At 43.3% G+C, this 27,982-nt stretch overlaps 1 protein-coding gene across 1 annotated transcript; it reads right to left on the reverse strand.

The window, feature by feature from the left end:
• Positions 1 to 353: 353 nt before the first annotated feature.
• On the reverse strand, positions 354 to 26,053 carry WDR82 (WD repeat domain 82). The gene is made up of 9 exons (XM_053600027.1): positions 25,606 to 26,053; positions 19,135 to 19,232; positions 15,500 to 15,566; positions 8,683 to 8,782; positions 7,526 to 7,642; positions 6,890 to 7,045; positions 6,270 to 6,339; positions 5,641 to 5,783; positions 354 to 3,157 (listed from the first exon to the last, which is right to left on the reverse strand). Exons 1-9 carry the CDS (start codon positions 25,764 to 25,766, stop codon positions 3,128 to 3,130), a joined length of 942 nt encoding a protein of 313 aa, XP_053456002.1. The 5' UTR covers positions 25,767 to 26,053; the 3' UTR covers positions 354 to 3,127.
• Between the last annotated feature and the right edge of the window lie 1,929 nt (positions 26,054 to 27,982).

Here is a 27,982-nt window from a genome sequence, read left to right on the forward strand (position 1 = left end):
AAAAGTTGCCTATCTGGTTGAGGGTTAGAGGTAACCAGTGGGGGATGCAAGGCATCCTGAGGTTGTGCCGGATACATCTTTGAAGATCAAAATTGGCTCAGCCTTGCCTTTCCTATTCACTCATTTCTGGCTTTATGGCTATTTGTTAGTAGGGTTGAGTCGGGGTTCCTTCTACCATCCCACCAGACTTAGTTACCAGGAGGCAGTCAGGGACAGTCTCAGGAAGCCCACCCCATTACAGTGAGCTCCAGTGTGAGCCAGAACTAATAGAAGACAACCCAACTCTTCAACTCTGGAAACCAGGCAAACAATGCTATAAAAATTCAATGGAAGAGGCTACAGCCATAAAATTATGTTTAACACTATTAACATGGAAAAAAATGTTTATATGTTAAGTACAAAAGGGACATAAAATTGTATATACAGTAGAATAACAACTGTGTAAACACACCAAAAATCTATGCACAGGAATGTCTAGAGGAACATTTAACACCAAAAGATTAACAGTGGTAGCATTTGGGTGGCAAACTGATTCTTTGTAAAATTCCCAAATTTTCATTAATAAGCAGTAATTACAATTACAACAGGAAATTAAAAAAAAAAAAGAACTCTTCTGGCTGGTGGTTGAGCAGTGCAGTGGCGCTATCAAATATAAATCAGTGGCTTTGGCCCTGACTTTTAAGAAGGCGGTAAGCAGCCCCTCCCCGCAGGAAAGCTTGAGTACCTGTCTTCTACCGAGGCATCTAAGCAGTCTCAGCACTCAGCTTCTCTTTGATCTGATTCTGCATTATTCCCATCACTGTATCATCTCCAGTCACTTCTAACTGTATCTTTTTCCTTTCCTTCCCATCTCAGGACAGCTTTGCAGCCACAGGACCCAGAATTAGAGGTCATGAAGTGGCATGTTTTCAAAGAAATGGTGCCTCGGTTTTGGACAAACAGGAACTCAAATACAAATCATTTATTTTCCTGCTGCTGGGCAAGTCAGGCTTGGTGGCTGCTCTGGTTGCAGAAATGTTAAGTTATGCAGCCTTTCTTGTCAACCTAAAGTTCCAAGCACTGTGAACAATTAAGTCCTATCATGAATTTTCTGCCCTAAAAAGCCAGCAGTGTGCAATAACAGTTCAGATAATATGGTTTCTGAAAGTCCCTCCACTCTAAGAAGGCAGAGCTACACAGTAAATGGCATCATGGCAGCTACAGATTTTAGTCTACATTTGAGAAAAATGTACAACTCTTGCACTTTCAGTTTGAGAAATAAGTAAAAAAGCAATTGCTTAAAAAAAAAGAAAGTGCTAGCAATTCATAGCCAATTCCTATTGCTAAATAGAAGCAGTGATGGCCTGATTTACTTCTAGCAGCTATATATTTGTGGGCAAGTCAAACTTTGTTGAGCCTGTTTATGGATCTACAGGGAGTATTGTTTGCATAAATGTTTTGGGAACTTAGTAAAATAACACATCATTCTGCTCTAAGAAGGCTATGTAGGGGGAAAGGCCATGAGCCTGCTGCAACTCATCTCAACCTGGGGGGCCTGGCTAGAGCCCCATCCTTTCCCAAGAGAAAGCAAGGAAAAACAGCAAGAAAGCAGATGTACCAAGTAAATGGGAGTGAAACATAACTGGCAAAGCAGCTTCAGATAAACTGAAAATGGTCTGGGGTCAGCATCCTGTCCCAAATGCTGCAAGCCAGACACAGAAGCCATGCAAAGAATAACTGTCACATAACAGATGCACACAGATCATCAATGGGCAAAAAAGGGGCTAACACTGCAGAGAGGGCCCCCAAGTGTGGCTTGAGGAACACAGGGAATCATCCCAAGACCCTCACTTAGCTGCCATGGAAATAGCAAACACTAGAAGCTTTGCTTCTTCATTCAGTCTTCCAAAGAACAAACGGTAATAAGGAAGACTCACTAACACTTGTGGCAAACACTATTAGCAAGGATGCAATCTTTCTCCTGGGCTGTAGGACTCTTATCTCCTTCAGCAAAACTCAGAAAACTACAGATGATATATATATATATATATACATATGTATATGAATATATATGCATACACACATATGTATGCAGATATATTTAAATGAAGGTGCGCACACTGTGCTAAATTACAAACAACAGAAATCAAAGGTCATATATAAAAAGGCTAAATATAACATATAACACAGGCCTAGAACCAGCTCATGGTTGGGAGCTGGGAAAAAGGGTGTTATCATCTGGAGACTATGTACACAACTTGTGGTTGGCAGGGAAGGCATCAGTGTAAACTCAGACTCACTTCACAATACTGGCCCACAGGAAAGTGTGATGTATCTCATGTACAAAAATAGACTCCCACCTTGCTTTTGTACAAACCAAGCTCAGTAGGCACCCAGGAGAACCATGGGTTTGTCTTGATGACAGGGTACTGCACAAGAACTCACCTGCTACCCCCTTCCTCCCTTTCAGGCTCATGAGCCCTTTCCCACCCAACACCCAGAGCCTGATGCCTGCCCAGATTACCTACCTACCCTCGAAGGACTAATTGCATGGCTTCCTGACAAGCAAGGTCCTTCTCTATCTGTCCCTTTCTCTGACCCCAAAATATATGAAGACTTATTTCTGTAAATGTTTGGCACCTAAGAAACATGATGGCTGTGGAATAATGCCACAATTACACAGGGAGACCCAGTAACAACACATGCAGGGTGAGGGCAAGGGGCACTAAGCTGCCCTAGCATCCCAAAACCAAGACTGTGGCTTCCCATTCATTTATGGGAGTGGAGAAGAGATGTGCAGAACAGACTTCACTGGCTCTTTAGCAGCAAATACATTCAAAATTGAAGGTGTCTTGAGAGCCCCACTATACCCTAATCACAAGTCTGGTCACTCCTCTGGAGGAGATTGGTGCAGTGATGGCTAAAAAACTTAAGTTCCAATTGAGTCTGCTGCATCAAGAATCCTTTCGAAGAAGGTCAGCAAAGTCACTTTTTTCTTTTGAGCAAATGTACAGCACATCCATGGGCCATGTGAAAGGATGTTCTCCAGCCCAGTCAAACGATCCAATACCACTATTATCTCAGTCCCCTCTGACTTTTCTTCTGCTGGCTGCCCTCACTGTACAGAAATAGCCGAGAAGCATCAGAGTCAGTCATCAATGGTGGGCAACCAGAAGGCCTGGAAAGAGAATACAAATCAACTTAAAAAAGCCAAGCATCCCTTCACTGCCACGGGTTCTTTTTCTTTTTTTGCAGTTTTTGGCCAGGGCTGGGTTTGAACCCGCCACTTCTGGCATATGGGGCTGGCTCTTTATACCCCACCTCAGAGCATCAAGGTGCCAGCCCCAGTGGTGGAAGAGTTATGATTCTGGTTGCCCTCCCTCCTGACCAACCAACTCTTGCAAATAAATGATTTGTATTTGAGTTCCTGTTTATCCAGGAGACAGAATAAAGACTTTCCCCTTTACATGAAAATAAACTTGTTCTAGGGCGGTGCCTGTGGCTCAGAGGTAGGGCGCAGGCCCCATATACCGAGGGTGGCAGGTTCAAACCCAGCCCCGGCCAAACTGCAACAAAAAAAAGTAGCTGGGTGTTGTGGTGGGTGCCTATAGTCCCAACTACTTGGGAGGCTGAGGCAAGAGAATTGCCTAAGCCCAGCAGTTGGAAGTTGCTGTGAGCTGTGTGATGCCACAGCACTCTACTGAGGGCGATAAACTGAGACTCTGTCTCTACAAAAAAAAAAAAAAAATTAAAAATAAATAAACAAACTTGTTCTATTTCCCTCTGATACACACTGTCTAACTTCCCCCATAGCAGTTCAGTTTTGTAAGGAAAAAAGGAGAGCTGCCTGGGAGATGGGTGTCTGGGTAATTTGGCTATTGCAGTAAACGGGTCTGTGGCGTAGTTGCAGAGATGAGACCAGCAGTTAGAATGTTATGGAGAAGCTCGCTCAGGCATACAGCACCTCAGGCATGCAGCGAGTGGCTGCAGCTCGCTCAGGCATACAGCACCTAACTTTATTTCTTGCAAGCTTATATACTCTTCAGAATACTAAGTTCTGCATGTACACAGTCTAATAATAAAACTAATTGGCAGCAAATGGTCTATACGATAAGAGTACAAAGAAACCATACAGAGCAGCCACAAAAATTTATTCAGCTGTTTGTCTTGAGAAAATAGGTGCAACATGTAACTGAGATGCACATTAACTTATCTTGTTTTCCACTTCCAAGGTCCCTTCCAGGACATTCCACAGACAGCCAGACTCTGCCTTCAGGGCTGCCTCCTAAATGATTAGCTTTCTAATCACTTTGGAGGGTCTTAAAGGAATATCCCCTCGTATAGACTTTGAGAAAGCTTCTTCAAACATAAGTCAATGGCACTCGAAGTCATACTGAGGTTACACTTGGCCTCATTGCTAATCTACCAAGTAACATCCAACAGGCACTCTCCTTCCTGAGCCATAAAAAAAATGAGAAACATTGAATGGTTTTATTGTACTTTTTTTTTTCTTTTTTTTGGTGGTTTTTGGCCGGGGCTAGGTTTGAACCTACCACCTCCAGCATATGGGACTGGCGCCCTACTCCTTGAGCCACAGGCGCCGCCCCATTTATTGTATTTTTTTTTTTGAGATGGAGCCTCAAGCTCTTGCCCTGGGTAGAGGGCTGTGATATCATAGCTCACAGCAACCTCCAACTCCTAGGATCAAGCAATTTTCTTGCCTCAGCCTCCTAAGTAGCTGGGACTACAGGCACCCGCTATAACACCTGGCTATTTTTTGGTTGTAATTGTCATTGTTGTTTGGCGGGCCCAGGCTGGATTCGAACCTACCAGCTCTGGTGTGTGTGGCTGGTACCTTAGCTGCTTGAGCTACAGGCGCAGAGCCTGTATTTTCTTGATTAAAAAAAAAATGCAGGGGGATTTTTCCTTACTGGATAGGCCAGTAAGGAAATGCCTCATCCCCAAATACCCTGGCAGGTTTAAAAGATCTTAAGAGGAAATTGGAGGCCAAGACTCATCAATCCTTTATTATGCTGATGTTATCTAGGAAGAAATATGGACCTGGAATTAATTCTAAGTGGTAAGTCATGATTAATTGTTAAGAATTTCTAGAAATTCATAAAATAAAATAAAAAAAAAAGAATTTCTAGAAATTCAGCACAAACCAGTAGGAATGGAAAACCAAAATACTGTAGCTACAAAAGGGTGGAGCAGAGTATTTTAAGGAGCAAAAAACATCTATCAAGTGTAGTCTATGTAGTTTGAGCCTAAAGCCAGGGGCCCTAGCAAAAAAAGGCCTGTAATGTCTATGGAGCTCTGAGGTGACCCTAGATCACCTCTAGGAAGAAAAATAAAAGTGAAAGACCAGGGCAGTGCCTGTGGCTCAAGGAGTAGGGCGCCAGCCCCATATGCCGGAGGTAGCAGGTTCAAACCCGGCCCGGGCCAAAAATGGCAAATAAATAAAGATATATGTTTTTAAAAAAAAAGTGAAAGACCAACAAAACCATCACATAATAGGAGGTAAAACAGGGAGCCATCAGTTGAGAAACATTAACCTGGGTGCTTCACATGTACCTATGTAGAGCACAGCTGGCTAGCTGAGGCACCTATCACCCCAACTGGAAAGGGCCCCTAGGTGAAGAACACCTCTCATTCACATACCATGTTGGAACATGCACTGGCAAAGGTCATGAACTTGGGGTTAAACTGCAAACAGGTAATGGGTCCTGTGTGTTTACCATCCAAAACAGCTACTTTTATACCACTCTCTCCATTCCAAACATGGATCTTGCCATCCTCTGAACCTAAAGAGAACATTCGAGGAAAATATAACAGTTCAAGACATAATACAATACTGAAGTCTTGAGACAGAACAAGCTTCAGGACCCAGCCCTCAGCAGAAATTTAGAGGGAGAAGATGCAGTGAAAGGAGAACACTTTGGAAAATGATCTTGACCCTGGTTATTTGTTTTCAAGTATATTCCCTCCTACTTCAGTTTTCTCATTTGAAAAAAAGGTTGAAATCCATTACCATACCAGCATGTAGCCACAAATGGAAGATTACACCAGGAAGTTAGTATTACTGGTGCTTACAGAGCTTAACGTTGGTCCAGGGAAGACCAACATTAATGCCATTTCCCAGCAAACGACTCCAAAGACAGGAGAGTTTAAAGACACTATATCCTTGGTATAATGTGCTATACAGAAATCTGGTAATCTCTTAGTTTGTTTAATAATGTAAATTGCACAATACCAGAGAAATAACCCCAAAGGAGACAAAGGAAGCTTACCAATCATAATAAATTGAGAGTCTGGAGTAAATGAAGCCTCCAATGTGACAGCTTTGCTGTTAGCATAACCCTAAAAAACAAAACAGAGTGGTTCCTTTATTGTTACAGGGCCATTAATAAAAACAATTCCCTGGGATGATGTCTATAAAATCAGATATTGTTAAATTAGACTAGGATTTAATAAAAATTGTGAACGTTTAAAAATAAATAAATACATAAATAAATAAAAAACAATTCCCTAGAAACACCAACTCAGCACATGCATGACCCTCCTTTCCATGAATGTCTTTCCTTGTTATATACTATGCCACCAAGGTTCCAAATGTGGCCACCACTCTTTACAGTCCACCCCATCCTGAACTACATATTCAAGGGGACAAGAAAAATGGTTTACTGTTAGGAATTATTTTATATCTAAACACCAAACTTGGGTCACTTTGTGAAAAGTGAATGTCTAAACAATCCAAAGGAAGTAAGTTCACCAGCAGGAAGAAAATGCAAGCTAATGCCTTGATCAGTGAGTCAAGGATAACTGCTGTTCTGCACTAACCAGCTAACAAAATTCACAGCCCAGGAAATATGAACATGGAAATGGCCATGGCTAAAGGCCGTTAGCTCACCCCAAATGTGTGCATCACCACTCCCTTAAATGCATCAATAAGACGAATAAAGCTGCCATTGGTGGAGATGAGGATGAGCTTGCCATCATTGCTGAACTTAAGTCCTGTCCACTCACAAGTCCGATCATACTGCATCTTAAAGGTTGCAAATGGCCCCTGAAAAAGATAAAAAGTAGTAGCCCCAAGCCCAAGGCATATTAATAATTCTATCTTTCAGAGAGAACTTCCATTCTATCTTTTTAGATTCCTTTCTGACTAGGGAAAGGAAAGGATGAACTACTGCTCTGCCACTCTTTAATATCTACCACATAGTTACTCTTACCATAGAAGAGTCTTAAATGTCACCTCACCTTTTTTTTTTTTTAAGAGACAGAGTCTCATTTTGTCACCCTCAGTAGAGTGCCATGGCATCACAGCTCACAGAAACCTCCAGCTCTTGGGCTTAGGCTCTTGCCTCAGCCTCCCGAGTAGCTGAGACTATAGGTGCCCGCCACAACACCTGGCTATTTTTGGTTGCAGTTCGGCCCAGGCCAGGTTTGAACCCACCACCCTACTCACTGAGCCACAGGTGCCGCCCTCCACCTCACTTTTAAAACTTACATAATATTAAGATAGCTCAAAGATCCAAAGATTTACCTTATCAAAAGAACGAAGGTCATAAAGTTTGACCATTTCAGAGTTGACACCTGCGGCAAAAATTAACCCTTCCGGATCAAAAGAACAAACTGGCTTGCCTTGTAGATGCATGAGGCCCTAAAAGAAAAGAAGACAAATAAATAAATAAATAAAAAGAAAAGAAAAGAAAAGACAAAATGTTGACTTCAGGACCCACCACTATATAATTTACTTTTCCCAATGAAAACTAAGAAAGGCATATGAACAAATATCAGACTTCCTACATAAGAGAAAAAACATAAAACTAAAATGAAGCTTTTAAAAAAGGTATCCAGGGGTGGTGCCTGTGGCTCAGTCGGTAGGGCGCCAGCCCCATAAACCGAGGGTGGCGGGTTCAAACCCGGCCCCGGCTGAACTGCAACCAAAAAGTAGCTGGGCGTTGTGGCGGGCGCCTGTAGTCCCAGCTACTCGGGAGGCTGAGGCAAGAGAATCGCTTAAGCCCAGGAGTTGGAGGTTGCTGTAAGCTGTATGATGCCATGGCACTCTACCGAGGGCCATAAAGCAACTCTGTCTCCACAAAAAAAAAAAAAAAAAACGGTATCCAACTTACTTTTGATCAGCCTTAACTGTATATAGAGTTTAAATAAAAACAAATTCCTTGAAGCTAAAACTTGCAGTTCAAAGGCTAAGGAGTAATTTTTTTGTTTGTTTTTTTTTTGTAGAGACAGAGTCACACTTTATCGCCCATGGTAGAGTGCCGTGACGTCACACAGCTCACAGCAACTTCCAACTCCTCGGTTTAGGCAATTCTCTTGCCTCAGCCTCTCAAGTAGCTGGGACTACAGGCGCCCACCACAAGGCCTGGCTATTTTTTCGTTGCAGTTTGGCTGAGGCCAGGTTTGAACCCATCACCCTCAGTATATGGGGCCAGCACTCTACCCACTAAGTTATAGGTGCTGCCCATGGAATACATTTTTTAAAACAGTAAGCCACACAGCACTAGATTAGGGTATCTGCTTACCAACTACCTACTAGGAAAGCAGGTTCTCTCCAAAGTTTAAAAAGACTCTGGGATGCCAGAATCGAATAACTGCTTTCTTCCTTCCTTAAAAAGGTAAAGTTGGTGATAATGCCTACAATACAAGATGCTCAAAAATACAACATTAAAGTACCATTACCTGGCAGTTAGGAGACCGGAGATCCCAGAGTCGAATGGTCTTATCAAGAGACCCAGAAATGAAAGTGTCATCCACAGGTGACATGGACAAAGCCACCACCCTGCAATGCATCAAGATAAAGAGGGGGTAAAGCAAAACATTAGCAAAAATTGGATGTGAACTCTAAACCACTCTACTTATCTATGTATACCTATTCTCCCAAAGCTGCCATTTTAAGAAACACACTAAAACACGCATACTTGAGCAAATCTGAAATAATCAAAGACAATTAGTAGAATAAATAAAGCAAATTAAAATCACAGCATAAAAAGGTCTGATTCCAATGCAAATAAAAAACACAATGAAATACTACTTCACACCCACTAGCATAACTATAATAAAAAGGAGAGATAACAAATGTTGGTGAGGATGTGGAAGAACAGGAACCTTCATACACTACTGATGGAACTGGAAAAAAAGAAAATGGTACTCTGGTTTTCTAAAAACGTAGTTACCACATGATCCAGAAATTCCGGTTTCTGGAATGGTTTTCTAAAAACGTAGTTACCATATGATCCAGAAATTCCGCTCCTAGGTATATACCCAAGAGAAATGAAAATATATATTCACATAAAAATGTATACATATATTCATAGCAGCATTATTCAAATAGCCAAAAAGTGGGAACAACCCAAATGTCCATCAACTAATGAATGGATAAACAAAATGCAGTCCATCCATACAATGAAATATTATTTGGCGATAAAAAGGAATGAAGTAGGGGCTCAGGGCCTGTAGCTCAGCGGCTAGGGTGCCAGCCACATACACCAGAGCTGGTGGGTTTGAATCCAGCCCCGGCCTGCCAAACAACAATGACAACTACAACCAAAAAAAAAAAAAAAAAAAAATAGCTGGGCATTGTGGCAGACACCTGTAGTCCTAGCTAACTGGGGGGCTGAAGCAAGAGAATTGCTTAAGCCCAAGACTTTGAGGTTGCTGTGAGCTATGAAGCCATGGCATTCTACTGAGCGCGACAAAGTAAAACTTTGTCTCAAAAAGAAAAAAAAAAAAGGAATGAAGTATGATTCATGTGACAATATGGATGAACCTTGGAAACACTATGGGAAGTAAAAGAAGCCAGATATAAAAGGAGAGGTATTATCTAATTCCATTCATACAAATTGTCTAGTATAGGCCAATCTATACCGTATATAAAAAAAGTGGATTAGTGATTGTCAGGGGTTGAGGGAGTGACTGGTTATGGGTACAAGGCTTCTCTTCGAGGTGATGAAAACATTCTGAAACTAGACAGTGGTGATTAGTTACCCAACTCTATGAATACACTAAAAGCCAGTAGGTCTGGGCTGGGGTCTATGAATTTGAGTTTTTTTTTTTGTAGAGACAGAGTCTCACTTTATGGCCCTCGGTAGAGTGCTGTGGCATCACACAGCTCACAGCAACCTCCAACTCCTGGGGTTAAGCAATTCTCTTGCCTCAGCCTCCCGAGTAGCTGGGACTACAGGCGCCCACCACAACGCCCAGCTATTTTTTGGTTGCAGTTCAGCCGGGGCCGGGTTTGAACCCGCCACCCTCGGTATATGGGGCCGGCGCCTTACCAACTGAGCCACAGGTGCCGCCCATGAATTTGAGTTTTTAACAAGTTACCAGGTGACCTGAGCACCACACTTATAATTCATGCAGTTTTGGCCAGGGCCAGGCTTGAACTCACCACCCCTGGTATATGGGGCCGGCGCCCTACTCCTTGAGCCATGGGTGCTGCCCCTCAAATGAAAAATTTAATAGATAGTGTTAAAAGCCAAAATTTCCTGGGACTAATAAAACAGAGTGAGTAGAAAGCATGTGAAGATACAATTTCACACCATAGCATTCAGTTCAAGAGCTCAGAGAAGGTTTATGCTGGTCTAAGGCTCTATACTGAGAAGTACAGGGAATATAAGTAGAAGCAAGATCCTGATCCTAAGGAAGAAAGCTTAACTGTTTAGTCAACACAACTCCAAAAGAGGCCCAGCAAAGGCTTTCTGAAAGAAGCAACATTTGAGATGGACAAGGTTTCAAAGGGAAACATCTTTCTGAGAAGTCTTTGTTTAGGAAGCAGCCCACAGTTCATATGAATTGGAATCGTAGGAGAATATGCTGGGAATATGGGTCAGAGCTGAAGTCCAAGGGTAAAGAGCAAGCATATGTGGAGAACCATTAAAAGAGCTTATGAAGCAGTTAAAACGGTAACATTGGATACAGCAGCAGGGTTTTGAGAGATGGGATAATTAGGATTTGACAATAATTTACTGGACAGGGAATAAGCTAGGAAAGAAGCAAAGGGAAGAGTACAGAGGAAAAGTGACACATGAGGTTTAACTTAGGTAGAATCAATAGGGTTTAACAACTCACTGGATATGATGGCAGGGGAAAGGGAAAGAACAGACACTTTGAGTTAAGAAGATTTGGAAGGGATGGAGACAAAGAAATAGAAAAAGACAGAAAGGAACTAGCCCAAGGAACATAACAATCACAGACAGTATTGGATCTGTTGGGTAGGGGCACAGAAGAGATGGTCTACATAAATGTGTATAAAACTTATATACTCAACTTTCATATATAAGTTGAGTCTGAAATTCATAATCAAAATACTGATTTCAGAACCCATCTAAGTAAAGATGAATGAAATGAATGATGGAGATAGTTGAGAAAATAACAAGGGGAGAGTTATGATAGAATCTTTATTTTAGAGTCAAAATAGAGAGGCAGAAGTCAGGCACAGTGGCTCACGCCTGTAATCCTAGCACTTTGGAAGGCCAAGGCGGGTGGATGGATCTTCTGAGCGCAGGATTTTTATTTTCTTTTTCTTTTTTTTGAGACTAGAGTTTCACTATGTCACCCTTAGAGTGCTATGGCATCATAGCTCATAACAACCTCTAACTCTTGGGATTAAGTGATTCTCTTGCCTTAGCCTCCCAAGTAGCTGGGACTACAGGTGCCCGCCATAATGCCCAGCTATTTTCTTGCTGCAGTTGTCATTGTTGTTTAGCTGGCCAGGGCCGGGCTTGAGCCCGCCAGCCTCAGTGCATGTGGCTGGCGCTGTAACCACTGTGCTATGAGCATCGGAGGCTGAGCTAAGGATTTTGATACCAGCCTGAGCAAGAGGGAGACCTTGTTTCTAAAAAATAGCCAGGTATTGGGCGGCACCTATGGCTCAAAAGAGTAGGGCGCCAGCCCCATATGCCAGAGGTGGCGGGTTCAAACTCAGCCCCGGCCAAAAAAAAAAAAAAAAAAAAGGGCTGTGACGTGTGCCTATACTACTTGGGAGGCTAATTGAGCCCAAGAGTTTGAGGTTGCTGTAAGCTAGACATTACGGCAGTCTACCAAGGGTATAACAATGTGAGTCTAAGTCTCAAAAACAAACAAATAAACAAACAAAACCCACAAAATAATGGGGTGGGGGGAAATGAGGCTGAGAATATCAAAAACAGAACCAAAATGAAAAAAGTCAACTGACACAGAAAAGAAATTTTACTAAGAGGTTGAACACCATGAAAAGCTCAAAGTAGGCTTGGCACCCATAACTCAGTGGTTAGAACGCCAGCCACATACACTGGGGCTGGAGGGTTCAAACCCAGCCTGGGCCTGCTAAACCAGCAATGACAACTAAACAAACAAAAAAAGCCAGGTGTTGTAGTGGGCACCTGTAGTCCCAGCTACCTGGGAGGCTGAGGCAAGAGAATCGCTTAAAACCATGAGTTTGAGGTTGCTGTGAGCTATGATGCCAGAGCACTTTACCAAGGACAACATAGTGAGACTCTGTCTCAATTAACAACAATTTAAAAAAGCTCAAAACAGTGGATTTTAACTAGAGGCAGCAGGAGATGGGAAGGAAAAGGGCTTGGATAAAGCCCTATAAATGATTTGGGACTAGAACAAAAGTGATTTAAACAGTAAATATGTGGCTCGGCGCCCACAGCACAGTGGTTACGGCGCTAGCCACATGCACTGAGACTGGTGGGTTCAAGCCCAGCCCAGGACAGCTAAACAATGACAACTGCAACCAAAAAATAGCTGAGCAGTTGTAGCTGGCGCCTGTAGTCTCAGCTACGTGGGAGGCTGAGACAAGAGAATTACTTAAGCCTAAGAGTTTGAGGTTACTGTGAACTGTGATGCCACAGCCCTCTACCGAGGGTGACACAGTGAAACTGTCTCAAAAAATAAATAAATAAAATAAAATAAACAGTAAATGTGAGTGAGGTAGAGATGGAAAGATTCAGATTCTTCTTTTAAATTTGATAGTGAAAAGGAGTAGATAGGCCGGGCACCAGTAGCTCAGTGGTTAGGGTGCTGGCCACATGTACCAGGAATGGTAGGTTCGGATGGTAGGTTCGAATACGGCCTGGGCCTAAAACAAACAAACAAACAAAAAACAGCCAGCATTGTGGCGGGCGCCTGTAGTCCCAGCTACTAGGGAAGCTGAGGCAAGAGGATCACTTGAGCCCAAGAGTTTGAGGTTGCTGTGAGCTGTGACGCCAAAGCACTCTACTGAGGGTGATAAAATGAGACTCTGTCTTAATAAAAAAAAAAGGAAAGTAGATGATACAGTCAATAAACAGATTTAAGAATGACTAAGTTTCAGGATCTCCCTGGTGATAGTAAAAATAAAAATTAAAACCAAACTGACCAACTACATCTGTAGGCAGAAATAAAAGGCCAAATAAGGAGATGAAAACAAGTGCAAAAAGAAAGGTTGGTTTATCAAGGAAGAAACACTACTACTTTCTTAAGGAAAGGGTTCCAAGAAAGACAGCAATTTAGGTGGAAGGGACAGAAGTTCAAAAGAATGCCAATCTTTTGGATAGTCTTATTGTCTTAAAAAAGAAGGACAATGTTATCTACAAAGAATGAGAACATTAACAAGTTGAATAACTGTATCATCTCTTAACTATAAATAGTACATTTATGAATATTAATTTGAATACAAAGAAGCAAAAACATCTATAAACCATCCTTTGTTTAAAACTATACACAGTAACCAAAAACTGCCACCTCATATCTTCAGCAACATAGAAATGTCCCACCCAATCAGAAGTGACTTCTAATAAGGCACTCAGGTCATCTCTATACCATTCTTTTTTTTTTTTGTAGAGACAGAGTTTCACTTTATTGCCCTGGGTAGAGTGCCGTGGCGTCACACGGCTCACAGCAACCTCCAACTCCTGGGCTTAGGCGATTCTCCTGTCTCAGCCTCCCGAGTAGCTGGGACTACAGGCGCCCGCCACAACGCCCGGCTATTTTTTTGTTGCAGTTTGGCCGGGGCTGGGTTTGAACCCACCACCCTTGGCATATGGGGCTGGCGCCCTACTCACTGCGCCACAGGCGCCACCCTCTATACCATTCTTAACTGTCCTGGGTTACTGTACTGTATACTTTAGAGTGAAAGCAGGAGAAAATATCCCATTTACTATGCCCCTAAAATAGTATCCAAATGAAAAGAAAATGTGTTCAATATTCAACCAAAACTTGAGAATTGGGAAAAAAAAAAAAAATGGAGACACTGGGGATGAGGATCTGAGAGAAGCAACCTGCATTACAACATAAAAATCAAGGGACAAACTTCTTGAAAGCGTCTAATTACATTTCAAAATGAGACTTCAGTTTATCTCTGAAGCACTACCTTGCCTTCATAACATTAGTAAATCAAGAAATTATTAGCTGGGTACAGTGGCTAATGCCTATAATCCCAGCATTGTGGGAGGCCATGGCAGGAGAATCACTTGAACTCAGGAGTTTGAGACCAGCCTGAGCAAGAACAAAACCCTGTCCCTACTAAAAAAACTAGCCAGCTACTCACAGGCTAAGGCAAGATGATTGCTTGAGCCTAGCAATTTGAAGTTTTAGGTTGCTGTGAGCTACACTGCACTCTACCCAGGGCAAAAGAGCCCCTCTTGTCTCCATTAAAAAAAAAAAAAAAAAAAAAAGGCTCTGCGCCTGTGGCTCAAGTGGCTAAGGTGCCAGCCACATACACCTGAGCTGGTGGGTTCAAATCCAGCCCGGGACCGCCAAACAACAATGATGGCTGCAACCAAAAAAAAAAAAAAAAAAAACGAAAAGAGAAGGAAAAGAAAAGGCAACTATTTAAGAATGGTTAACAAGAGTGGTGCCCATAGCTCAGTGGGTAGGGCGCCAGCCACATATACCAAGGGTGGTGGGTTCGAACCCAGCCTGGGCCAGCTAAACAACAGTGACAACTGCAACAAAAAATAGCCAGGTGTGTGGTGGGTGCCTGTAGTTCCAGCTACTTGGGAGGCTGAGGCAAGAGAATCGCTTAAGCCCTAGAATTTGAGGTTGCTGTGAGCTGTGATGCCACAGCATTCTACTGAGGGCAATATAGGGAAACTCCATCTCAAAAAAAAAAAAAAAAGGTTAACAAGAAAAAGTGAAGAAGGGCAGCGCCTGTGGTTCAGTGGGTAAGGCGCTGGCCGCATATACCAAGGGTGGTGGGTTCAAACCCTGCCCCAGGCAAATTACAACAAAATAATAGCTGGGCATTGTAGTCCCAGCTACTCGGGAGGCTGAGGCAAGAGAAATCGCCTAAGCTCAGAAGTTGGAGGTTGCTGTGAGCTGTGTGACGCCATGGCACTCTACCAAGGGCGATAAAGTGAGACACTGTCTCTAAAAAGAAAAAAAAGAGAAAGAAAAAGTGAAGAAAGAGAAATGCCAAACTGCGGTAGGAAGTAGCTTTAGTTCACTTATGAAACATCTCCACTCTTCTTTCTATTCTCTGGGTAACTTCAGGGATAAAAAACATGAGTTATCTATTACACTTGGGTCTTACCTTTTGCTATGTCCAGGAAAGTATCTGATGTATTTGTTGTCGTGCAATGACAGGTAACGAATAGTATCTGTAAGAAGACAAGTAGGTATGATGATATCATACTATTTAAAAGAAATTTACTTTGCATTTTCAAATTGAAAGACAAGGTCAATAGCCAGGCATTGTGGTGGGCGCCTGTAGTCCCAGCTACTCGGTAGGCTGAGGCAAGAGAATCGCTTAAGCCCAGGAGTTGGAGGTTGCTGTGAGCTGTGTGAGGCCACGGCACTCTACCGACATTAATCTAGTGACCATGGAAAAATATTTGGCTGCTGAGGACACAGGCTTAAAGAGGTAAGAGGTAAGCAGACATGCTAAGCTGAACATCAGGCTGAACCCTGGCAGCGATTTTTGTCCAGGTTTCTCCAACCTTGACTCATTTGAACATTCAAGTAGATGCACAATCTACACTGAAATAAAAAAAAAAATAAATAAAAGGAGTAATAATGCTGATATTTGGGTTAAAAACACCTTAAGCTATTTAAAACAATCAAACTCATATACTAACAAGTTATAGCAGTGAGATTTTGGCAATATTAAAGAAAGGAATAATCATGGAGATTATTGGAGACAAGTACTTCCAAAAATCACATGATTTCATCTGAAATAGTAAACCAACAGGATGCTGGTAGTTGGGAAATAAAGTGCCATAAAGAACAGAAATGGGGCAGCGCCTGTGGCTTAGTCGGTAGGGCGCCGGCCCCATATACAGAGGGTGGCGGGTTCAAACCCGGCCCCGGCCAAACTGCAACCAAAAAATAGCCGGGCGTTGTGGCGGGCGCCTGTAGTCCCAGCTACTCGGGAGGCTGAGGCAAGAGAATCGCTTAAGCCCAGGAGTTGGAGGTTGCTGTGAGCTGTGTGAGGCCACGGCACTCTACTGAGGGCCATAAAGTGAGACTCTGTCTCTACAAGAAAAAAAAAAAAAAAAAAAAAGAACAGAAATGAAAAGTAGGAATCTACTATGCCCGTAAAAAGAACAGGAATAAGAAAAAATTATTGTTGAGAAACTAGTAACAGGAAATGGTGCCAAAATGTAGAAAGAAAAACACAGAACATTCTAAGGCAAACATATCACAGAAATTAAGATGCTGAAAGGCCCAAGCCTTTCATGTGGTTCACCAGGGTGCTTTCTAATAAGAAGGCATTTAGGCCGGGTGTGGTGGCTCATGCCTGTAATCCTACCACTCTGGGAGGCTGAGGCGGGTGGATCTTCTGAGACCAGTATAAGCAAGAATGAGACCCTGCCTCTAAAAACAGCCAGGCATTGTGGTAGGTGCCTGTAGTCCCAACTACTTGGGAGGCTGAGGCAAGAGGATCACTTGAGCCCAAGAGTTTGAGGTTGCTGTGAGCTATGACACCATGGCACTCTACCCAGGTGACAAAGAGAGACTCAGTCTCAAAACAAACAAAAACAACAAAAGGCATTTAATCTGGGAGGGGGGGAAAGGGCATTCTTTATATGCTCTCCATAACTGAACTCTATATGGTTTTCCTTGAAAAAAAATCTTCAAACTTCTAGAATGGCAACTACAAAATATCTCTAGTTGTTCTAGTGCTAAGAATTACTCACCTGCCCTAAGAAGAAAGACTTCCTCCCCATTACCTGGTTTCCCAGAGTTGAGCAGGGCGACGCCATCCTCTCCACCCCACTCAGTAGCTGGCGCGCTGTTCCTGGCAAGGCAGTGGCCTGTACAGTTATCTCCTGTACCGGGTGGTATCACAGACCCTCAAACTGTACAAACTACTACCTCAGCCTGGAATCAGGCAAAGGAAATGGAGTGCTGGAAGAATTCTTCAGGATGCACTTGAGACAGGAAAGGCAACATCCTCACAGCAGAGGCCTGGCAGCAAAGCTGCAAGTGCCACACATTTGCCTCATCTTGTACCACATTTAGAGAATCCTCATTTAAACACTCAGAAAAACAGCCCAACAGAAAAAATATACCATTCAGATAATCACAGACATATTTTCTTAGGACCCTAATGTTTTTAATTCTTGTCCAAAAGCATCAACTACACTACTTACTTAGAAAACCACTTCTGAAATAGAGGCATGAAAAGCAGAAATGATATACTTACTAAAAATCAAGTATAAGCAGAAAAGTCTCATAAAAAAAAAAAAAGAAAAGAAAAAGGACTTCTGCCCCCCTGCTCTGAGATAGGCACGGCCAAAATAGCAATTTAACCAATTCTTATTGAATGGCATTAGAAAAATCTTGCTGCAGGCCAAGCACAGTGGCTCATGCCTAATAACGCTAGCAGGAGAATCACCTGAGCTCAGGAGTTTGAGAGAAGCCTGAGCAAGACTGAGACCCTGTCTTTACTAAAAGAGAAAAATTAGCTAGGCGCCGTGGCAGGTGCCTATCGTTCCAAATCGGGAGGCTGAGGCAGGAGGATCCCTTTAACCCAGGAGATCGAGGTTGCTGTAAGCTAGGCTGATGCCATGACACTCTAGCCTGGGCAAGAGAGACTGTCTCAAAAAAAAAAAAAAGAAAGAAAAAGAAAAATCTTACTGTAAAAAGTGAAATGATGGATAAACCATAGGTTTTTTATATATACATACATTTTTTGAGACAGTCTCACTATGTTGCCCTTAGTAGAGTGCCATGACATCACAGCTCACAGCAACCTCAAACTCTTGGGCTTAAACGATTCTCTTGCCTCAGCCTCCCAAGTAGCTGGGACTATAGGCGCCAGCCATAGTCCCAGCTATTTTTTCTGTTACAGTTGCCATTGTTTAGCTGGTCCCAGCTGGGTTTGAACCCTTCAGCCTCAGTGTATGTAGCTGAAGCCATAACCACTGTACTATGGGTGCAGAGCCAAACCATAAGTTATATTTAAAAAAAGAATCCAAACTCAAAAATAAGTGTTATTTAACCATTACAGGGGCTTAAAAAAAAAAAAAAAGTTAAGTGTTACAGCTCAATTATCACTCTATCTACTTAGAATGGCTTCCCCCAGGGAAACTGCAGGTAAAAACATAGACAACTTAATATAGGAAGAAATTAACAAGTTTAATTTCTACAAAAATAACTCTTTACTCTTCAAAGACATTAGTTGTGTTTTAAAGTAAAAAGGGGAAAAGGGATAAAATTCAAATCAGAAAATGTCCCAAGAATCAAAGATAACTAATAGTACACTGTACTTTATGACACAGACTATATGTTGGGCAAATACCAAAAACTCTTCTAACTTACCTTAAACTGTCACAGCTCAAGCATTTGTGAAAAATTTTCTCAAATCTCTGTATTTTGAACTGAAGAGCCTATTGTTTACCACTTGTTGTGTGTCAAGTACTCTTTCCCTTTATTTGTTAAGTTTAAAGAGGTACAAACCATAAATACAATTAGTGGTTCCTTTTCCCACTCCCCACTGGAAACTGAAGTCATTTCACACTCTGTTCCAAGTCCTTCTAAAGTGCTAACAGCTTACTCCTAGCATTCTTTCAGTTATAACAATATAATCAGCATTGCTAACATCATAGGAAAATATTTAAACTAAGTAACTATAATCAAAGCAGACTGGTTCACAAATGGTCCTGTGAACTATTTAACAAAGGAAACCATGACCATAACTTCCTAAAAAGAAGGCTTGCTTACCGTCTATTTTGTTAGAACTGTAAACAACTGTGTTTGCTGCATGAGTGTATCTGATGAGGTCCACACCATATTTCTTACTGTACAGGGTTCTCTTTGGTCTGATGAGGAAATGGACAAAGAAAAGAAAACCATCAAAATTCTACTTCTTTTTTTTTTTTTTTTAAAGACAAAGTCTTTTTTTTTTTTTGGTAGAGACTGAGTCTCACTTTATTGACCTTGGTAGTGCTGAGGCGTCACCCAGCTCACAGCAACCTCCAACTCCTGGGCCTAGACGATTCTCTTGCCTCAGCCTCCTGAGTAGCTGGGACTACAGGCGCCCGCCACAACGCACGGCTTTTTGTTGCAGTTTGGCCGGGGCCAGGATTGAACCCGCCACCCTCAGTATATGGAGCCGGTGCCCTATCCACTGAGGCACAGGCGCTGCCCAAGAGGCAGTCTTACTTTGTCGCCCTCAGTAGAGTACTGTGGCATCATAGCTCACAGCAACGTCCAGCTCTTGGGCTTAGTTGATTCTCTTGCCTCAGCCTCCAGAGTAGCTGGGACTACAGGCACCCACAATGCCCAGCAATTTTTTTTTTTTTTTATTTGAGACAGAGCCTCAAGCTGTTGCCCTTGGTAGAGTACTGAGGCATCACAGCTCACAGCAACCTCAAACTCCTGGGCTCAAGTGATTGTCCTGCCTCTGGGACTACAGGCGCCCGCCACAACACCTGGCTGTTTTTTGGTTGCAGCCGTCATTGTTGTTTGGTGGGCCTGGGCTAGATTCGAACCTGCCAGCTCAGATGTATGTGGCTGGCGCCTTAGCCACTTGAACCACAGGCACCGAGCCACCCAGTTATTTTTTTGCTGAAGTTTGGCTGGGGCTGGGTTCAAACCTGCCACCCTCGGCATATGGGGCTGGTACCCTACCTACTGAGCCACAGGTGCCACATGGCTATTTTTTTTTGTTTGTTTGTTGTAGTTTGCCCGGGCCCCTGGTTCAAACCCGCCACCCACCATCAAAATTCTCTATCACCAAAATCTGCCTTCCCCATATAAAGAGAAACACTTGAGAAGGGAATGACAAAGAGGAAAAAAGTGAAGAAAAGCACTTGAAAAAGAACATCACATGTACTCAATCAATACTAATTTGAAACTTGGATTTTTGGTAAGTTCTAATACTCAAAAGAAACAGAATTTCTGGGCGGCACCTGTGGCTCAAGTAGTAGGGCGCCGGTCCCATATGCTGGAGGTGGCGGGTTCAAACTTAGCCCTGGCCAAAAAAAAAAAAAAAAAAAAAAAAAGAAACAGAATTTCTGGGCGGCACCTGTGGCTCAAGTAGTAGGGCGCCGGTCCCATATGCTGGAGGTGGCGGGTTCAAATATAGCCCTGGCCAAAAAAAAAAAAAAAAAAAAGAAACAGAATTTCTTCTAAAAGGGAGAAAATAATCAAGTGCCAACAGCCACCTAAAGATTTTCACCTCTGAACACCTAATGCCAAGGTTAGGTAGGAAGTAGAAGCAGTCTGGGGATTCAATTTACTACAATGTTCCAAAGTAAACTTAGAGAAAAAAATAAAGTCATGTGCCACATAATGATGGCCAGTGAGGGACTGCATTTATGATGGTGGCCTCAATAAGATTAAAATACTGCCCTATACAAGTAAATAGGGCATTATTTATCCTTTTTTTTTTTTTTGAGACACAGTCTCATTATGTCGCCCTCCTCATTTAAACACTCAAAAAAACAGCCCAACAGAAAAAATATACCATTCAGATAATCACAGACATATTTTCTTAGTATTTCCCAAGTAGCTGGGACTAAAGACACCTGCCACAATGCCTGGCTATTTTTTGTTGCAATTGTCATTGTTGTTTAGCTGGCCCGGGCTGGGTTCGAACCTGCCTCCCTCAGTGTTACGTGGCCAGCGCTGTAACCACTGTGCTACGGGTGCTGAGCCCATTATTTATCTTTTTACTGTACTTTTTCTATGTTTAGATACACAAATACCATTGTATTACAATTGCCCACAGCATTTATAGTCACAGTACAGATGACTTGCCATATAGCTTTGTAACCTAGGAGCAATGGGCCATACACATCATATAGCCTAGGTGTACAGTAGGTGATACCATGTAGGTTTGTATAAATACATTCCATGATGTCGGCAAAACAATGAAAATGCCTAACAATCCCATGGTTAACTTAACACATGACCGGCTCAGCACCTGTAGTCTGTGGTTAGGGCACCAGCCACATACATAGGGGCTGGAGGGTTTGAACCCAGCTGGGCCTGCTAAAAACAACAATGTCAATTATAATAACAACAAAAAAAAAAAACAGCCGGGTGAGGCTGGGTGCCTGTGACTCAAGCAGCTAAGGTGCCAGCCACATACACCTGAGCTGGTGGTTTCGAATCCAGCCGGGCCTGCCAAACAACAGTGATGGCTACAACCAAAAAATAGCCGGGCATTGTGGTGGGCGCCTGTAGTCCCAGCTACTTGGGAGGCTGAGGCAGAAGAATCGCTTAAGCCCAGGAGTTGGAGGTTGCTGTGAGCTGTGATGCCATAGCACTCTAACCAGGGCAACAGCTTGAGGCTCTGTCTCAAAATAAATAAATAAATAAATAACAAAAAAAACTCAATTCAAATGCTAGAACAAATCTCCAACATGTACCAAGTCAGAAAATAAGAAAGCCTTTAATATAATGCTCCACATTTAGGTCTTAGAAGGATTTCATAAATCCTGTACCAATGTTTACTAAAAGCTCCCAATTTATGAAAAGGGAAGTTTACCCTCTCCATGTAAAATCCTCTTGGAATCTGGATGCTAAATGATCAGATGACTCAGGCAGCCTTAAGAAGTCAATCATTTAGACTTTCAACTTTTATTAGTATCAGTGAGGCCAAGTGCTTCCCTACATAAAATCCTTCTAAACAAGACTTCACTACAAAGGCACTGGATTTTCTACATTCTTATCTTTACTGAAGTAATACTTCACCCCTAAAAAGATCAGGAAAGGCTACTTTGCAGAGTCCACTGTCCAGGGTTCTGCTCTGGGGTTACCATGTGGTAACCAGAGTGAGAGTGAGGCTGAGTGAACGTCTGCTTGCTTTCTAGATAGCTGACTGCTTTTAACAATGGAAGACGTTTATACCAACATTTTACATTACCTACAATAGTAAAGACAGAAGAAGAAGAGCCAACTTTTCTTTACCTGAAGAGAAGAAGGGTGTGGTGTAAGGAAAATATTTGGTCCCACTTAGACATGGCCTATTTACTTCAAATTTATCAAAAACACTAACCTGAGATTTTTTCCTAATAAGAGAAAGCTATTACCTCATTTTATTTCAACTTTGAAAGCAAGATTCTAATATTTTGCATCCATTTCAGGGGTCTTTTTTTTTTTTTTTTAGACAGAGCCTCAAGCTGTCACCCTGGGTAGAGTGCCGTAGCATCACAGCTCACAGCAACCTCCAACTCCTGGGCTTAAGTGATTCTCTTGCCTCAGCCTCCCAAGTAGCTGGGACTACAGGCGCCCACCACAATGCCTGGCTATTCTTTGGTTGTAGTTGTCATTGTTGTTTGACAGGCCCAGGCTAGATTGGAACACGCCAGTTTTGGTGTATGTGGCTGGCACCTTAGTCACTTGAGCTACGCCGAGCCCAGTGCAGGGGTCTTTACAAAGTTCATGTACAACATTTTTCACATATTTTCATAAGCTTCTTTCCTTAAAGAAAGATGATGATTCTGGTGATCAGGTATGAACAAAAAAATAATATTAAAGCCTTCTCTTTGAGTAATTTGCACTACCTACCATAAACAATATCCTTTATAGCGTTCCAAGAAGAAATATCACTTAATGGATAAACTCCATTATAAAGAAAGTTTAAATCAGTGGTTCTCAATCTTCCTAATGCTGTGGCTCTTTAATACAGCTCCTGTGGGTTGTGACCCACAGGTTGAGAACTGCTGGTTTAAATGATCAGCGAACTGGAAAGGACTAAGCAAAAAACAATTTTGTTTTAGCCATTTTCGAACTCCCAAATCCTAACATTAGTATCATTTAATAAAAATATTATAATGCCTTCTAAAGAAATATATTTCTTTACTAAGATAATGCTTTATGGGGGCAAGACATGATTGCAAGAGGGACTTTACCTAACAATTGCAATCAGTGTAACCTGGCTTATTGTACCCTCAATGAATCCCCAACAAGAAAAAAAAATAATAATAAATATATTTCTTTTGATGTTGGTCTGACCTACATTAGTGACAAATTTTTTCTTTACATTACCTCTTAGAATCATGGAGGCTAAAGATGTCATCTAACATCCAGAGAAGGATGTTAGATATGGCCTAGATATGGGCTTGATCAATACCACATACCTGGTCACAAGACCAATCTAGAACTCAGGTTTCTTAACTACCAGGCCACTACTTCATCACAGATCATCATGAAACAAAGTCAATTAACTGAAGAAAATTCAAAAAGCATGCCCTGTAGTACTGCACTAAGCTTCCTAATTTAGATAACTGTCTCTGTGCTTAGGAAATCCATGTTTAAGTGTTTATGGACAAAGGGGTTTGGTACCTCCAACTTGCCAATAGTTCAGGAAAAAAAATGGGCACATAAGTATATATAAACATTTCCCTAAAAGTGGTAAAGCAATGAGGAAAATGTAACTGGTGAATCCTACTGGCATTCCTGGAAACATTACTGTAACTTTCTGTAAGCTTGTAATTATATAAAAATGCTACATAAATGAATAAATTTTGTTATAAAACTAGCATATTACTTTTAACAAGACAGGATTTCACTGTCATCCTGTAAAATTATACTATATTTGGATACAAACTGTAAAGAAATGCTATCACAACCTCACAACCTCATTTCCTTCGAATGATATACCTCTCTATCATCACCTTCCATGGAGAAGTTCTAATCTGTAAATAAACACTAAACATTTTAAGCAAATCACTTCAAATTCTTGCTCTGGGACCCCACAATCCAGGACTCCACTATCCTGACCCCCAACACAGCTTTAAAGGTTACTCTCTCTTCCAGACCTGGATAGAAATCCATCTACTAAATGAATTAACACTGACTCAAATAACTAAGTATCCTTCCAACTAACAATTCCCTCTCCCTCAGGACCACCACTTCAGTTCACTCTTACACATAACAGCAAATAGATCCAGAGCCAGTTACATAATAATTATTCATAGCCCTGGTGTGAAAAAATTCAGGATACCATTCTAGCTCACAAAACAGTGTTACTTTAGATAATAAAATTCACAAAGAGATACTCTCCAAAAGACAGACATAGGTTTAAAAAAAAAAAAAAAGGCAAAAGGAACAGCTGAAGAAGGTAGAGAAAAACTTACTATATCAAAAACTAAAATCTATTACTAGGTAACAAAATGAAGTCTGACAAAACAAGTAACACCCTATTAAACCAAACCTCAGCAAGCCTGCTTGGGGAAGGTGGCTTAGAGGAAATCAAATTTAACCTAAATCAGCTTTTTCTCAGAAGGAATTCAAAACTCAGCAAGGACTAGTCCACAGAGGTGGGATGAGGCAAGGCTGACAAGGCCCCCAGTGAAAAAGGGAAAGTGCAGCGCTTAGATTTTGAAGAGATGCAGCTGTGGATGGCTTGAGATGACATAAAAGTTTGATCAGACTTGGAATTCCAAGTGGTCTTTAATTTAGTGTAGTAATAATAATAATAAAGTATAAGAGGAAACCCAAAATTGTTCTACGATGTTTTCTTTGTTCTAACGGGTGCTCACATTCAGGTTGGCCTGCGACAGCCAAGTTCGTTTGTATCTGGCAAAAAGGGAATTTTAGATGTTGTTTAAAAGTTAACTATAAACGTGGGCACCGAATCTGAAGGAGTTAAGAAAAAGGCTTCGGAGAGGAAGAAAAAGCCAAGGGTCTCAAAGAGGCACAACTAAATCCTGGCAGCTAAGAAGTGCAACCTATGCAGCCTGATGGCAGAAAGGTCGTGGGAAGCTGAGGGGTAGGAGATCGGCAGAGTGCCAGAGCTGAATCGAGGTCACAGCGAAGAGAGATGAGAGCTGACGCTGTTGAATGAAGCAGGAGGGCAGCTCCTGCAGACCTGCGTCGGGACTCAAGAGTCGACTGGCACCTCTGATAGCCTGAGGATCGGAAAAAGCTACAATCTGGGCCAGGGGTGAGTGGACAGGGCGTTTAAAGGTCAAGGTCAAGGTGTGGTTTGGCAAGCTACAGAAGCGCTCTGGGGGACACCAAAGCCATTCAAAACAATAATGCTGTTATTATTACGACTATCTTTTTTTTTTAAAGAAAAAGTCTCCAGGAAGGCTGCGAGGTGGAGGCAGCCCTGGTAGGAGCGAGTGCAAAAGAGGCCGGGGTTGAAGTTGGGATGGAGGGCGAACCGCGGCGCCAATGCTGGGCCACCGTAGGGAGGGAGGGACTCAGACCCGGGCCCAGGGCCGCCGCCGCACTCACTTGCCCTCCTGACAGTCATAGAGCACGATGGAGTCGTCGTCGCTGCTGGAGATAACCGTCTCGCCGTTAGGGCTGAAATCGAAGCAGTTAATCTTGTCCGAGTTCTCACGGAACACCTTGGCGACGCGGAAGCTCCGCAGCACGCTGTCGGTCAGCTTCATGGCGGCGGCTGCTAGAGGCCGCGGCGGCGCAGGGCCGGGGCGGGGCGGGGCCCGGCGGCACGGGAGCGAGCGGGCGGGCGGCCGAGGGGCCAACCCTGGCGGGGCAGGCGCCGCACCGGCGGGAGGGCGGCCGATAGCTCGGCTGCTTCCTCCTTTTCCTCCTGCTTGGGCAACGCTCTTCTGCCTGGACTGTTGGGCCTAGCTGACGGTTCGCCCTCAGAGCAGCCTCAGGGGCAACCGGCGCGGCGCCGGCTCATTGTGTCGGCCATCTTGAAGCGACAGGCAGAAGCCGAGGGCGAGGAGCTTCAGCCGTGGTGCACGCCGGGAGAGAGGGCGGGGCGGGAACGGCCGCGCGAGGCGGGGAGGCGGAGCGGCGGTGACGTCAGTGCGGCCGTGGCAGTGTGCGGTGGCGGGGTTGCGGAGGGAGCGAGGGATTGGCGGCAGTTTCTTGGAGGGCTGGGGCGCTGAGGCGCTGAGACCTTAGTACCTCCAGGACCTTCCCCAGGGTGCCAGAAGGCTGCGAGTGCCCGAGAGCCGAGGGCCTTTGAGCGAAATGGCAAACCCCTGCCCCAAGGGACTTGGGCGCCCCCTGCAGGTGTCGCGTCTCAGGCCACGCAGGAGTGTACTACAGGGGATCGGGTACGGCCTAAGAGGCCTGTTTTAGGAATAAATCCGGTGAACAAAATCGCGGGCGGGATTGACCATAGTCCATCACAGCGATGGTTTAGAGAGCTTCGATTTATTTACTATTTTATTGAGGTATAACATATGGTAGATTGCACAAATTTTAAGTAGCTGAAGTTTTTTCATTTGGAACTACACTTCCCCCCACCCCACCCCCTGTGACCACTATCCAGAACTTTTCTTTCTTTTTCTTTTTTTTCTTTTGAGACAGAGTCTCAAGCTGTCGCCCTGGGTAGAGTGCCGTGACGTCACAGCTCACAGCAACCTCCAACTCTTGGCTTAAGCGATTATCTTGCCTCAGCCTCCCAAGTAGCTGGGACTACAGGCGCCCACCACAATGCCTGGCTATTTTTTTGTTGCGGTTGTCGTTGTTTAGCAGGCCCAGGCCGGGTTTGAACCCGCCACCCTTGGTGTATGTGGCCGGCACCCTGCTGACTGAGCTACGGGCGCCGCCCACTACCCAGAACTTTAACCTTTCTTGAGAAATGTTTCAAGTGACGTATAACATGCCCCAAATGAACTGATTTTAAGTGTATAGCAGCACATATTTTTATAAATGTAACACTTATCTTTAAGTTTTCAATATATTCACAAACCGGGCACGGTAGCTCACATCTGTAATCGTAGCATTCTGGGTGGCGGAGGGGAAGATCCCATGAGCTTGGGAGTTTGAGACCAGCCTGAGCAAGAGTGAGACCCCCTCTCTATTAAAAATACAAAAATTAGCTGGGTGGTGTAGTGGGTGCCTCTAGTCCCGGCAGACCAGGAATTGGAGATTGCAGTGAGCTATAGTGGATGATATCGCTGTACTCTTGCCCTGGTCATAGGGCAAGACCCGATCGCGAAAAAAAATTTTTTTTTTTTTTTTTTTTTTGTAGAGACAGAGTCTCACTTTATGGCCCTCGGTAGAGTGCCATGGCATCACACAGCTCACAGCAACCTCCAACTCCTGGGCTTAAGCGATTCTCTTGCCTCAGCCTCCCGAGTAGCTGGGACTACAGGCGCCCGCCACAACGCCCAGCTATTTTTTGGTTGCAGTTCAGCCGGGGCCGGGTTTAAACCCGCCACCCTCGGTATATGGGGCCGGCGCCTTACCGACTGAGCCACAGGCGCCGCCCTTTTTTTTTTTTTTTACAGCTCGAAAACTCGCAGCATCAATTACAAAGAAAGGTTTTTTTTTTTGAGACGGAGCCTCAAACTGTCACCCTGGGTAGAGTGCCATGGCATCACAGCTTACAGAAACCTCCAACTCCTGGGCTCAAGCGATTCTCCTGCCTCGGCCTACCAAGTAGCTGGGATTAAAGGCGCCCGCCACAACGCACGGCTATTTTTTCGGTTGCAGCTGTCGTTGTTTGGCGGATCCAGGCTGGATTCGAACCCACCAGCTCAGGTGTATGTGGCTGGCGCCTTAGCCGCTTGAGCCACAAAGAAAGTTTTTAAAGGAAAAAATCATCTCTTTATTCACCAGGATACAGTTTTCAATTTTAAATTCTGATCTCCTTCTTATTCATATATACACATAAACTTTTTAG

The sequence above is a fragment of the Nycticebus coucang genome, chromosome 8 (assembly GCF_027406575.1).
Source record: "Nycticebus coucang isolate mNycCou1 chromosome 8, mNycCou1.pri, whole genome shotgun sequence".
NCBI classification, from domain to species: domain Eukaryota; kingdom Metazoa; phylum Chordata; class Mammalia; order Primates; family Lorisidae; genus Nycticebus; species Nycticebus coucang.

Excerpts from the sequence above, each read along its gene's own strand:
- WDR82 (XM_053600027.1), bottom strand. The coding sequence starts at position 25,766 with ATGAAGCTGACCGACAGCGTGCTGCGGAGCTTCCGCGTCGCCAAGGTG. Across the intron at positions 19,233-25,605 it reads TATGACTGTCAGGAGGGCAA|ACCAAAGAGAACCCTGTACA; the intron begins GTGAGTGCGGCG and ends TTTCCTCATCAG. Across the intron at positions 7,046-7,525 it reads ACCTTCGTTCTTTTGATAAG|GGGCCATTTGCAACCTTTAA; the intron begins GTAAATCTTTGG and ends TATCTTTTTCAG.